Source organism: Lithobates pipiens, unplaced genomic scaffold (assembly GCF_037356315.1).
Source record: "Lithobates pipiens isolate NorthernLeopardFrog02 unplaced genomic scaffold, aLitPip1_a1.2 Scaffold_48, whole genome shotgun sequence".
NCBI lineage: Eukaryota > Metazoa > Chordata > Amphibia > Anura > Ranidae > Lithobates > Lithobates pipiens.
The window spans coordinates 304,841-318,787 of NW_027507872.1; the positions used below are offsets into that span (position 1 = coordinate 304,841).

The window sequence follows — 13,947 nt, forward strand, 5'->3', positions numbered from 1 at the left end:
TTTCCTTTTCCTTTTTTTGAATATCCACTGTACTTGGGACGGCACCCCAATGCGAATAACTGGACCCTGTTGACCCGGGAGACGTACGTCACAGCCTCCAATACTGGAAGTCCGTGAAATCCAGAGACAGCGCAGTGATTTACGTGGACCTACCACCAACTTATAATACCTGATTGAAATCACCTGGGATTACAAGCGCAGTTGACCCAGTGTCATACAACAGATGAGTCCATTTTCTCTGGTAAGAGGATTTATTTTTTCTGAAATTACTCCAGACAAGTCGTTCCCGGTCCAACTGAACTGTGGGTTGCCTGATCTTTCCGTTGGGAAGACTAACATTGATACTTGTTCACTACCCAACATATGTGGACTGTTTTGCTGGGACTTATATTTCAGTCACTGACATCCACCAAAAGTTGTATGCACTTATACATATATTGTGTATCTACATATTTAGCGAACTAATATTTGTATTTCGGTTCACGCATTTTTACACATTTTGTCACTTGTATGTGGTACAGTACTAGTTTTACTACTATCACTCCTTAATATACAATCTTTTGAGTTATTCCTTTATTCACTCACAACGCTACACCATTTTTTCCCCACTTTCACGAAAAAACTGAGGTGCCTCCCATATGGGAGGGGTTATATAGGGGAGGAATTCTCCTTAATTGGGGTTAACCAGTGTCCAATCACCAGAGGTGCCTATATAACCCACTATGTAATGAAGCTCCTGTATCCCGTGATGTATGATCAAGAAATATATATATTAGAGGTGCGCATCTTCACTGGTCTCACGATTCAATTCGATTACGATTATCTGGTCAACGATTCGATTCCACAATGCATCACGATTACTGACAAACTCCCATTTCTGCTACGGCCGCCTAGGCGGCCCTTCCACCCTGCAATCTTCTGGGACACATCACAGGTCCCAAAAGATTACGCGCCCATTCAGGACAGCGCAGTGAGACATGCTCACCCGGCTGTGAAGCTGCAAGCTGTCACAGCCGGATACCCACAGTAGTATTGCCAGCGCCGTGGACAGGCGGGGGAGAGAATGGAGGGTTTGGGTGGCCACATCGCTGGATTGTGGGACAGGTGAGTGACTTTTTATTAAAAGAAGATACACTTTTTTTGTAGCTGCTGACTTTTAATAAAGAGATTTACTGGAACTTTGAATTAAAAATAACCTCACTTCCTCTTTGATTCCCTGCAAAGGTAAAGCATAATGGACTATTATGCATCGCATAGTAGTCCATTATGTGTCACTTACCTGACACAGGAGCCAGCGAAGTCACCACTGTCCCCTGTAGTTCCGAGCGTCCATCTTCTTGGTGGGTCTCTGAGTCTCACTGCTCCGGCGCATGGGCATGGGAGCATGCGCATGGGAGCCGACACTTGCGGCATATCTGCGGCTTAGGGGACCTACAGGTAAGCCTTAATCTAGGCTTACCTGTAGGTCAAAGTGGTTTGTAAGGGTTTACAACCACTTTAACCACTTCAGCCCTGGAAGATTTGGCTGCTGAATGACCAGGCCATTTTTTGAGATTCGGCACTGTTACTTTAACTGACAATTGCGCAGTCGTGCGGCGTTGTACCCAAACAAAATTAACATCCTTTTTGATGTCCTATTTCCTCCCACAAATAGAGCTTTCTTTTGGTGGTATTTGATCATCTCTGTGGTTTTTATTTTTTGCGCTATAAACAAAAAAAAAGCAACACTTTTGAAAAAAAACACTATTTTTTGCTTTTTGCTATAACAAATATCCCCATTTTTTTCAAGGAGGACAAAAGGGATCACTGGTGCTCAATTAGGGGGGTCCTGGTGCTTAGTGGGGAGAGATGGGGGGGTCCTGGTGCTTATTGGGGAGAGATGGGGGTGATAAGTGGGGAGAGATGGGGGGTCCTGGTGCTTAGTGGGGAGAGATGGGAGGGTTCCTGGGGCCTAGTGGGGAGAGATAGGAGGCTAAAGTGCTTAGTGAGGGGAGATAGGGGTCCTGGTGCCCAATGGGGCAGTTTGGAGGCACTGCCAGTCAGTGGGGGAGGGGGGCACTGGTGCTCCTTACCTGGCTGCTTGATCCATATGGAATTCTGTAGAAGAATCATCCCCCTCTCACTTTTCTCGTCTGTTGCTTTTTCTCATCTAAACGGATGCTGGGGATGCCAGTGCAGTGATAGCAAAGAAAACTTCCTCTGCTCACTTCTCTGCCAGGCTCTGACTGATGATATCATCTATTGCAGAGCCCAGCAGAGGAAGATCACGGTACAAAGAATGTGATGGACAGGCCGCCCTGTGCACCCATTGGCTAAGTAGGCAGCAGCTTCTCTGCCAATGGGTATCTCAAGTTCCCTCATTAGTCCCTCCCTACTGTGTCCCGACATTGCCCGCCTCTCTACTCTCAAGGCTCACGTCTCTCCTGATGTCAGCAGGAATTCTCAGCCCCGCCCACCTCTTCTGATTTGATAGTGACAGTCAGCGGGTGGGGCTGAGAATTCTCCGCTGACGTGAGGAGAGCTGGAAGTGAGCCGGAGAGCATTTTAAACAACAGGGGATACACTCGGAGCTCTGTGCCGGGAGGGGCGGGGCAATGACGTCACGGTAATCGATTAATACTGTCGCATGCATCGGTGCCGCATCGGGGACACCCGAATCGCGATGCATCGGTGCAGCGATTAATTTCAGCACCCCTAATATATTACATGGACTGTTGCTTATAGCTTATAATGACCCATAGCACCTTGTCTAACACCTCCATGAAGAATATGCATGCAAACATGGGTGTACCTACTGCCCATTATTCTTAATATAGATTACCGTATATACTCGTGTATAAGATGACTTTTTCAGCACATTTTTTTATGCTGAAAAAAAGCCCCCCTCAGCTTATACTCGAGTGAGGGCAGGGCTGGATACTGGGCATTAGGCTGCTTGCCCTGGGGCCGCAGCGCTCCCCTCTCTCTCTCCCTTACACAGCGGGAGACCGATGTGTCTCGGAGCTGACTGAAATTTTTTGGCCGCTCTGTGACAAAAGTCCTGCCCTCCTCCTAGACCAGCTTGTGTGATAGACAGAACACTGCGTCTATCAAACAAGCTGGTCTACGAGGAGGGCGGGACTTTTCGGCCGTGCTGTGGTGACAACATTTCAGACTGAGCTCCAAAATACAGCGGAAAATGCCCACTGTGCAATCCAGCTACTGACTGCTGAGACTGTATGAATGGGCACAGTCACTAGTATTGACGCGGCTATGACGGGCACAATGAGGCAGCAATGATGGGTGTGAGACAACAACGATGGGCACGGTGCGGCTGCAGTGATGGGCACAGTGAGGCTACAATGATGTGCATGGTGAGGCTGTAATGATGGGCACAGTGACGCCGGCAGCCTCTTTGTTGTGAGTGCTGTACTGCATCCTGAAAATTTACCAGTAGCTGCTGCATTTCCCACCCTAGGGCTTATACTCGAGTCAATACGTTTTTCCATTTTTCTTTGGTAAAATTAGGTGCTTCGGCTTATACTCGAGTATATGTGGTTTACTAAATGTTTCTAAAGTTAGCTAATCTGCACTTTTAATTTTTGGAAGTGCTCTCTTTTTCTAAGGATGAACTAAGTCTGCTGCTGCAAAGGTTAGTTTTGTGCTTGTGTCACGGGTTAAGTGCTGCAGAGAAGTCAAGTGTTATGCTAGCCAAAAATATGGCAAACTGGGGGGCGTGGCCGGAAGCTGAAGAGGACGGACGTGTTCGAGAGGAGCTCCGCTGGTGCCTCTCGCCATCCACGTCCATCCTTCCTCGGGACACACTTTTCAGCCCGCTACAGCACCCATCTGTGCCGCGGGACACTTTGGCTTCGTGTTGGAGCTGTTCTTGGCCGGTCCTGACGCCGCGATCCGGCTCGCGGCTGCGAGCAGCGCACTAGGCCGGGCGCCGCCATCTTGCGGCCTACTCCGCTCTCCAGGTCCTCCGACCAGCGGAGGCACGGTGACTCCCGCAAGCATCCGCCACTGCAAGCCATCCAGGACACCCCTCGCCTGTGACAAGGAGCCAGCGGCCAATTCCCGGAAGCCTCAGAGGACACCAACACTCCAGAAATTGAGGTGAGCTCCGGCGGCCATCTTGCTACACCCGGAGGATCTTCTACTTGAATCCCTCCAGCCCTAACCTTACCTTTCCCCTGGGTGAAGGCATTCACTTCTGCCACAGCGGAGTCTGACCACCCCAGGAAGGCTTCTCATTTATCCCTTCAGTGCCTTCATCCCCTGAGACTGTGACCTTGGCCCAGCCGGCGGCCATCTTTGACCACCCAACCCCTTCCTTTGTCCCCTGAAGCCTACACCTCGCCTTTCTCCATCCTGGTTCCTCCCTTGTCCACTCTGCTAACTGGTGTGGCTGTATGTGCTGAGGTCCCCACTTGTTTGGTGTCGCTGCTGTCTAATTGCTACCCCCTCCTGTGGGACTGTGATCTATATTCTGCAACATTCCATCTCAGGGTCACATCCCGGGTTTCCTCGGTTGACAGACATGTAATCACTCTAAGTTGACCTTTGCCACCTTCCTGTGCTCCCCTGCAACGCACAGTCGCCACCTCCTCATGGGAGCCGTTGCATATAACTAATATATACCTAGTCCCAACGCCTCATGGTGAAATACGGGCCGAAACACCTTCCTCAGTCTCTATCTCCGGAATTACGGCCCTCGCAAACCCTAGACCGCTTTTTGAGTAGGTCTGCATCCCCATTCCCATCTCCGGGCTCTTCCACGTATGAGCAGGTTGCCTCCCAATCGGCAGTTCAAGATATTCCACATACCCTACCAGGCACCTACCCGGACACAATGTCTGCCCCCGTGACAGTAGAAGTGCTCGATGACAAGCTGCGAGTTCTCCTGCAAGACCTGACAAGTAATGTTTCCAAGGAAATGGGCAAACTGGCCCATGAATTGCGGGGGGAGCTTGCTCAAATTGGCGAACGGACTGATGTCCTGGAAACTAAATTCGATGACTTAATACAGTACGTGCACGTTTTAGAAGAAGATAACGCCGGTTTGAAGCAATCTGTTTCTCAGCTCCAGTCCCAACAGGAAGACCTGGAGAACAGGGAACGCGGCCAAAACCTACGCATCAGAGGGGTTCCTGAGACCGTCAGCGAGGGAGAAATCAAACCATACCTGTTCAGCCTCTTCAATGTTGTCGCTCCTCGAATCCCAGATATAGATTGGAGACTAGATAGAGCACACAGATCCTTGGCCCCAAAACCCCCTGCTGGGGCCAACCCGCGGGACATCATAGTACGCTTCCACTACTACGATAGCAAAGAAGCTTTGACCATGGCCACCCGCAACAAATCTCGTTTGGAATTTAAGGGAGCCAAGATTCAAATTTTCAGTGACTTATCCCCAATCACCCTTGCTAAACGTCGCAGCTTCCGCCCTGTAACTACACATCTGCAGAACCACCAATTCCCGTATCGCTGGGGCTTCCCTTTTCGTCTCTCGGCCACTAAAGATGGGTTTCAATATTCCATGAGGGACCTCCAGGAAAGTGAAGCATTCATCCACAATCTGGGTCTACCACCGCTACCAGACGAAGATCCCACCCCGCTCCCGGCGACACCCAGGCCTTTGACCATTCCAGGCAGGATTTGGACCCCTGTCCGCCAGAAATCGCAGAAGTCCTTCTCTACTCCCCAGCGTAACCCGTTTCCCAGGGTCCCTCCTTGAAGAGAACTTTCATGTGCTGTGTTTGGATAACTCTGGCCTCGGCCCTTGTCTCACCATGTTCCTTTTTTTTTTTTTTTCCCCGACAGGGGGGGTTTGCACCCCTAACCAGGGGTTGTAACTTTTCTTCTATCCATATTTTTGGTTGTTGGGACTATAGTATAACATTCCTACTACCTGTTGCTATTGTTGGAAGGTGGTGGGGGTCTCTCCAGATGTGCTGGAACCCCTGCTGTGCCTCCTTTTGTTCCACGGCTGCGGCTGTGGACTCCTGGGTGGTTTTTACCCCCCAGGCTCTTTTTCTACAATTTTTTTTTTTTTTTACTTTTTGGCCTTTCTTCCTTTTTTTACTCAGTATGGTTATTTTCTATTTCACTCTTTAGATGCATTATTGTTATTATATACCACTACAGGTTTTCTACTTCTAGGATACACCACGGAACCCAGCATTGTTTTGGTTTGTATGGTTTTATCAGGTCAATGTCTGTTTACTATGGATACTTTAAGCTAAAATTATTTTGTAAGCGATGGCTTTGAGGGTACTTATAACGTTAAGGGACTGAACTCTATTCATAAGCGTTGGTTAGCTTTGAAGGAGTTCAAATCCTCTCATGCAGACGTGGTCCTAGTCCAGGAGACTCATTTTCGCCCAGGGAGCTCTCTTAAATTTGCTGCCAAGCATTTTCCGGTTTCTTTTATGGCTTCCGACCCCTCCGGTAAAGCTGGGGTTGCAATACTGATTAAAAAAACCTGTCCATTACGGGTTAAGTCTTCATTTATTGACCCGCAGGGTAGATACATTCTCTTGGACTGCGACTACCTGTCCCGCTCTCTTACTGTGATTAATGTTTATGCTCCCAACTCGGGTCAGATTCAATTCCTCACTGAGGTCTTGGGAAATCTGGGCATATATGCCCAGCCATTCATGATCATCGGAGGGGACTTCAATATGACCATGTCCGCTAAAAGAGACAGACAAACCCTGTTTTCAGATGTCCCTTCCTCTAAAACAGAACGTCAATCTACTGCATTTCGCACACTCATTAGGTCCCACAATTTATTAGACATATGGAGGATCAAGCACCCTACACATAGGCAATTTTCCGTCTATTCCCCCCACACAAGATGTACTCCAGATTGGACTACATTTTTGTTACGGCACCCTTACTAACGTCTGCAGTGGCCTCGGAGTTGAACCCCATGACGTGGTCGGACCATGCCTCAGTTCAACTCGACCTCACTCTTTCCTCCTCCACCCTTAGAACTTGCCACTGGAGACTCAACGATTTTCTCCTACGCGATCCAGCTACTAAAACCCATCTGTCACAAAGTTTAGCCGAATTTTTTCAACTTAACGAAGGGTCCGTGCGGGACGTGTCCACCCTCTGGGAGGCCCACAAAGCCTATTTTAGAGGATTGTGCATCTCAGCCGGCTCCCGCTTTAAGCGGGACTCGGCTGCGCAGAGACTAGACATTCTCTCGCAACTGCGAAAGGCTGAAGCTCTGCTCTTGTCCTCCCCTTCGGTACCGCGCCTGCGCACAGTGACCTCCCTACGTGAACGGTTAAAATCTTTAGATATGCATAAATGCTCCAAGTCCCTACTCTGGGCGAAACAAAAATTTTATGAGTTTGCCAACAAGCCTCATAGGATGTTGGTGAATAAGCTCAAGCCCTGTCCATTTCACTCATATCCTGAACTCCTTCTCCAGTCCGATGGCTCTCTGACCTATTGCCCCTTAACAATGACTAAAGTCTTCGGTGCGTTCTACAAAAAATTATACAACTGCCTAGCTTGTGATCCCAAACACGTGTTCACTCAGGATAGCTTTGATGCTTTCTGTACTTCCTTGAAATTGCCAGTGCTGTCCTCATCCCAAGTAGATTCCCTCAATGTTACTGTCACGCAAGAAGAACTGGAAGCGGTTGTAAAAGAACTCCCATCCCATAAATCCCCAGGGCCCGATGGACTACCCTATATTTATTATAAGACTTTCCTCCCGACATTAAGCCCCCATTTGCTAAATCTTTTTACCTCTCTACAGAAGGGTATAGTACCACATTCCCAGTTTCTCCATGCACACATTACAGTTATCCCAAAACCGGGTAAATCTCCTACTTTACCAGACAACTACAGACCCATAGCCTTACTTAACACCGATTATAAAATCTTCACTAAAATCCTAGCTAATAGGCTCTCCTCTATGATTCCTACCTTGATCCATAATGACCAGGTGGGGTTTGTCCTGGGTAGATGGGCAGGTGACAATACCAGACGTACCATCGACCTCATAGACCTACTCGATAAAACATCTCGCCCCGCCATTATCCTGAGTTTAGATGCACAAAAAGCTTTTGACAGGCTAGGATGGCCTTACATGTTTGCCACTCTTAAATGTTTTGGTTTTTCCGGTTCTTTTCTATCAGCCCTGCAAGCTTTATACTCTCTTCCTACGTCCCAGGTCCAATTGGCTTCTTATATGTCACCGCTTTTTACACACAGCAACGGCACTAGACAGGGATGCCCCCTCTCCCCCTTACTGTTTATATTATGTCTTGAGCCTCTAGCTGCAGCTATACGGGCGAACCCAGACATAAGCGGTGTCTCCCTCAGACAGAAGGAGTACAAGTTATCTCTTTTTGCAGACGACATACTCCTCACCCTGACGAAACCTCATATCTCCCTCCCCAACCTTCACACCCTTTTAGACACATTCAGCGGACTCTCGGGATATAAGGTTAATACAACTAAAACTGAAGCGCTCCCCATCCATATCCCACCCTCACTTCTTTGAAACACAATTTCCCCTATCACTGGTGACCTGTCTCCCTCAAGTACCTGGGCATTCACTTGACCGCCACATACAGCTCTCTCTATGAAGCCAACTTTATCTCCCTAATTGCGGAAACACATAGCTTGCTTCGGAGCTGGACATCCTGCCCTTTGTCTCTTTTAGGCAGGATTAATGTATTAAAAATGGCCATGGACATTAGGGCGTCCCTGGTCAAATGGAAATTACTAAAATTGTCCCTCTTTGGCAGGTTAGCGACCATTAAGATGACAATCCTCCCTAGACTTCTCTACCTTTACGAGACGCTACCCATCCCAATCCCTCTGGCGCACCTTAGGACGCTCCAAGGTGACCTTCTACGGTTCTTTTGGAACTACGGAAGGCACCGGCTACCCAGGTCTGTATTATTTGCCCCACGGAATCAGGGAGGTCTTGCCTTCCCCAATATAACCAAATATTATTTAGCAGCCCAACTTAGACCGATAGCTTCTTGGAGTACGCTACGCGCCTATAACCATTGGTCTCAAATTGAGAAGCTCTGGTTGGCCCCTACGCACCCTAACTCCATGTTATGGAGTACGGAAGTTAGTCTTAGTAAATATCAATCATTGGGGCCAATAGCGCTGGTTCGCACACTGTGGCTCCGCTCCAAAAAAAAATATCCGTTGTCCTCCACAACCTCCCCGGCCACCTCTTTTTTGTTTACACCCACTGTCCCAGACAGTCTGACATCTCGAATGTCCCAACCCTGGTTTAATAGAGGTCCATTTCGTTTTGGTCAGCTGGTGGATACCAGGATTAGGTTACTTAGATCTTTCCAGGAATTAAAAGATTTATATGATCTACCTAGACAAACATTCTATAGCTACCTGCAGATCCGCCACTTCGCACAATCTTTTACACCGACCCTACAATTCTCCCCTTTAAGTGAGTTTGAAAAAATATGCCTGGAGGGCTCGTCTCCGAAGGGCATGATCTCACGTACCTACCAAATTCTGATAGCGGATTCCTCTCTGACGGGACCGCGGCATGCTTATATGGATAAGTGGGACAGGGACTTGGGGGAGGCCGTGCCCTTGGCGACCTGGCAGCGGGTGTGGTCACGTGCAGCTAAAAGCTCCGTTTGCACTTTATATAAGGAAAATCAATACAAGGTTATGCTGCACTGGTATCAAACTCCGTCCCTGCTCCATTCTATCTACCCCTCCGCGGACTCCCGCTGTTGGCGCTGCCGTAGTGCAGTTGGGACACTGTTCCATATTTACTGGACATGTCCCCGAGTTGTCCCCTATTGGGAAACGGTTCGGGCCTTATTACGTACCATTTTTGAAGTACAAATACCATTAGACCCCAAGCTATTTCTCCTGGGCCTCCCTCCTACCACACTCTCCCGATCCTCCCAAAACCTACTAGCCCATGTGCTGACGGCTGGGCGCTGTCTAATTGCTCTAAAATGGAAGAAACGGGAAATTCCTTCGCTAGTTGAGTTACATACTAGAATTAGAGACGTCAGGCGAATGGAATATCTTACAGCTTCCCTAAATAACACGCTCGACAAACATAACAAGGTATGGGACCTTTGGGATAAGATGGAGGCACTCGCCCTATGAGTGTGGAGGTGGCAGGGGCGCGGGGTCGGTCGGTCGGATGCGCGTCCTTTACTTTACTTTCCTTTCCTTCTCATTTCACTTCTTTCTTCTTCTCTATCTAATCTGTACCTTTTCTCTCCCGTTCGGGGGCTGTTCGCACGATTCTTCGTGTTTTTGCTCACCTTTCCTATCTTCCTTCGCTCTCTTTACGCTCCTTTCTTTTGGTCACAGGGAGGTTTGCTAAATTGATCAGAAGCAGACTGCAGGGGTCTAACTCCCCCGGTAACTGTACGTCATTGTAATGTAATGCTTGAGTTGATGCAATGTTGTATTCTTTGCTTTTGCTATTTTGTTTCTGGACCCAAAGAGCTGGGATCTTATGCCCACACTACTGAACAGAAGCATCGGCGGCCCGTTTGGTATGGGCAGCCCGTCACGCGGAGTTCTGTAGTCTGTGACTGCTTACCTTTATTACCTGTACCTTATTGTTCCTTCTTTGATATCTTTGTAGTATTTGAAATTTCAATAAAATGTCAGTTTTCCAAAAAAAAAAAAAATGGCCATACTCCCTAAGTTTTTATATCTCTTTAAAACTTTACCAATAGCTATTCCCATGCCACAGCTTAGGAATATGCAACGGGCCTTCACTAAATTTATCTGGGGGAATAAATCGCACAGAATCGCCCAAACAGTGCTTTTTGCTCCACGTTCTCATGGTGGGCTGGGAGCCCCTGACATAGTGAAGTATTACTATGCAACTCATCTTTTGGCAGCTATCTCCTGGTCATCGTATTTCGCTACCAGTAGATGGGCGGAGCTGGAAATGAGTGTTATTAGCCCTGTCCATCCTTGCTCTATGCTGTGGTCAGACCTGTCCTCCTCTATAGCTCAGCTTAGGCATATAAACCTTGGGCCAATGCTCTTTACGCTATCCATATGGAAAAAGTGTCATGGGAAGTTCTCTCTCTCCTCTTCTTGTCCTCCCCTGTTGAATGTCATCTTCAACCCAGATCTGCCAGACAGTCTCTCTGTGAAGAATATGTTCCCATGGTTTAGCTCAGGCATCTTCCAACTCCGCCACTTGGTTCATCTGGTATCCCGTAAACTCCTATCTTTTTCAGAGCTTCAGAATAAATACGACATTCCGAATCAACTCCTTTTTTTATACCTCCAATTTAAGCACTATTTTTATTCCAGATCCCCTGCCCTGACCTTAACCAACCCTAGCACCTTTGAAACTTTATGCACTCAGGGCCCTTGTCAGAAAGGCCTCATATCCTCTGTATACCACATCCTCCACAATTCCAGCCCTCCTGCGATGGAGTCCCACCTCTATATGAAGAGATGGGCCAAAATTTTACCGATTTCCTTAACTCTTTCTCAATGGCAGGAGATCTGGATGTCCACTTCTAAGGTTTCTAGGTGTGTAGAGAGAGACGGCCTACAAGATACTGATGTTTTGGTACAAAACCCCAGAAGTGTTGCACAAATATGATCCCACCGTATCTAAACTATGTTGGCGGTGTCTACGAAATGACGGCTCCCATTACCATATATTACGGAGCTGTCCTTTAATTGTACCTTTTTGGTCCTCGGTCCGATCCGTTCTCCACTCTGTGTTAGGAATAGATATACCTCTAGACCCTAGACACTATTTACTAGGCCTGCCTATTACAGCGCTATCTAAACACGCCAAAAAGCTGACAGCTTTTATACTCTTAGCTGCCAAGAGAGTGATTCCTGCCCTTTGGCTATCTCCTACCCCCCCTACCCATTCACAGCTGATTTCCGCTATAGCACATATGCGTAGGATGGAACACATGACTGCACTGGTACAGGATTCCCTTCCAAAGTTCTCCAAGATATGGGATAGGTGGGACAACTCCACGTTTAATCCACAGACGCCATTCTAATATGATGTTACGAACGCCCAGGAATGTTTTACTAAGGCTAGGTCTCGGGATTCTAAGTATACGTCCCTTCTACAACTTACAATTTTTATTTTCATTATGTTTCTTCTGTTTTTGAATCTGTGGTGTATCCTTTTACCCCCCTCCTCTAATGTGACTTTTAACTGTCTCAACACTTTACACCCCGCCTGCGGCGGTTTTTGCTGTTATAACTATAACGACAATCCTGAATGTTTGTGTCGAAAGTATATTCTTTTCTGTTATGCAAAATCTTTTTCAATAAATATACATTTAAAAAAATAAATAAAAATATGGCAAACTGAACTAATTTCAATTGCAGAATTTCTTAAATGGCTCAAGGCAACCTATCACTAAGAGAATAGGTGTCAGAAAGTACCCTTCCCTCCCCCAGCAATGGATGGAGCCCTGCTGACCCAGTTATGCATATGGTCACATTACATAAAACCTAGCTATAACCACATTGCACATGACGAGGCCCAAGCCTGCCTATTAGTCTTTTGCACCCCGGCAAAGCATTATATGATGGAGAATTGGTGTATTCAATTTCACATTAGACACAGCTACAAGCAGATCCTCCATGTGATATAGCTTATGTGTGCGGTCAGTTATTTACTAGTGCTATTACTACTAACCCTAACTAGATCACTTTAGTTAGGGTTAGGACTAAATCTTGGGACATGCTTCAGTGTGACAGATACTTTAGATTTCAGGGACACATTGCAGAACTTGACATGTTTTTGGGCACCAAAGGCCCCACCACCCAGTGCTGGATTCTTAGCACTGAAAATGAATGCATTATACTGTAAATGTGCCTGTTGGTTTGTTGTGGCCAATCGCTGGGGATCAACTGCATTTTTCAACACATACCAGTCAAGTTTGGATATACAAGATATATAATATATATATATATATATATATATATATATATATATATATATATATATAATTATACAGTGTGTGTGTGTATACATACATTTACACACACCCATACAAAAAAAAAAAACACACTCAACAGATTGACAGATTCACTACTTACCTGTCATTAGTCCAATGTAGCAATAACTGTACAAGAAAACCTCAGTCAGATTGGGAATCTTTGTTATGCCAATGGATGAATGACTTGAAAATGAGACTACTTCCTGTTTCTTGGATCGGCTGTATTCTTGCACCTCATTTGCTAAGCTCACAAGCTGGAATACATTAGGAGAGACTGTAGATAACACAACTGAAGGAAAGAATCCCACAAAATATCCAGTGCCATTTTGTTGCACACAACCTACTGCATGAGGTGGGAGTTAATAAGTATTTTAAAAGCATGTTAAGCTCCACCCCTACCAATTGCTGGTCTCTGAACAACAAAGGAAATTTGACTTGCCTGTAAATACCATATCTTAAAATACAGTACAGGACACAGGCAGCATTTTCATACACCATAGGTGATAGCGTTGTACCTCCATGATTCCTCAATTTTATAGCAAGCAATGCAAAGTAACAATAAGAATTAAAGGAGGGTATCCTGTACTGTACTTTAAGATATTTGTAAAATAAATTCTGTATATAACTGTATTCTATTTCATATGCTTTGCCTATGTATTGTGCACACAGCACTAATGTTTTGATTACATGTTGCATGCTTTCGAATCCTAATTAGAATTTAGCCTGCCTATGTTACACCCCTTGTTACCATTGTTGTGGAAATTTTATGAAGATGTATTTTAATATGTATTGTCATAGTGTCTCCCAGTGTTGAGATCTGTTTGGTAGTGGAAAAATTCCTGAGGTTAGAGGGAAGTTTTTGCAGAGTGGGAAAATGTCCGCCAGCTAAGGGCCCCTGTGCGATCCATAGAACGATCATCTTGGGGGGATGTGTTAGCTCTGCAAAGACATTATCAGTTTAGCGAATGTACGCTCATGTCACCCC

General features: G+C 46.5%; 1 protein-coding gene across 5 annotated transcripts in view; it reads right to left on the reverse strand.

The window, feature by feature from the left end:
- Positions 1-13,947, reverse strand: part of LOC143957013 (membrane-bound acylglycerophosphatidylinositol O-acyltransferase mboat7-like) — a 788,470-nt gene that overhangs the window by 262,975 nt on the left and 511,548 nt on the right. For all 5 annotated transcript variants that reach the window (XM_077467161.1, XM_077467165.1, XM_077467162.1 and 2 more), the window contains one exon: positions 13,063-13,216. In XM_077467161.1, coding sequence (XP_077323287.1) covers positions 13,063-13,216 — 154 coding nt within the window. The remainder of the gene's footprint in view (positions 1-13,062; positions 13,217-13,947) is intronic.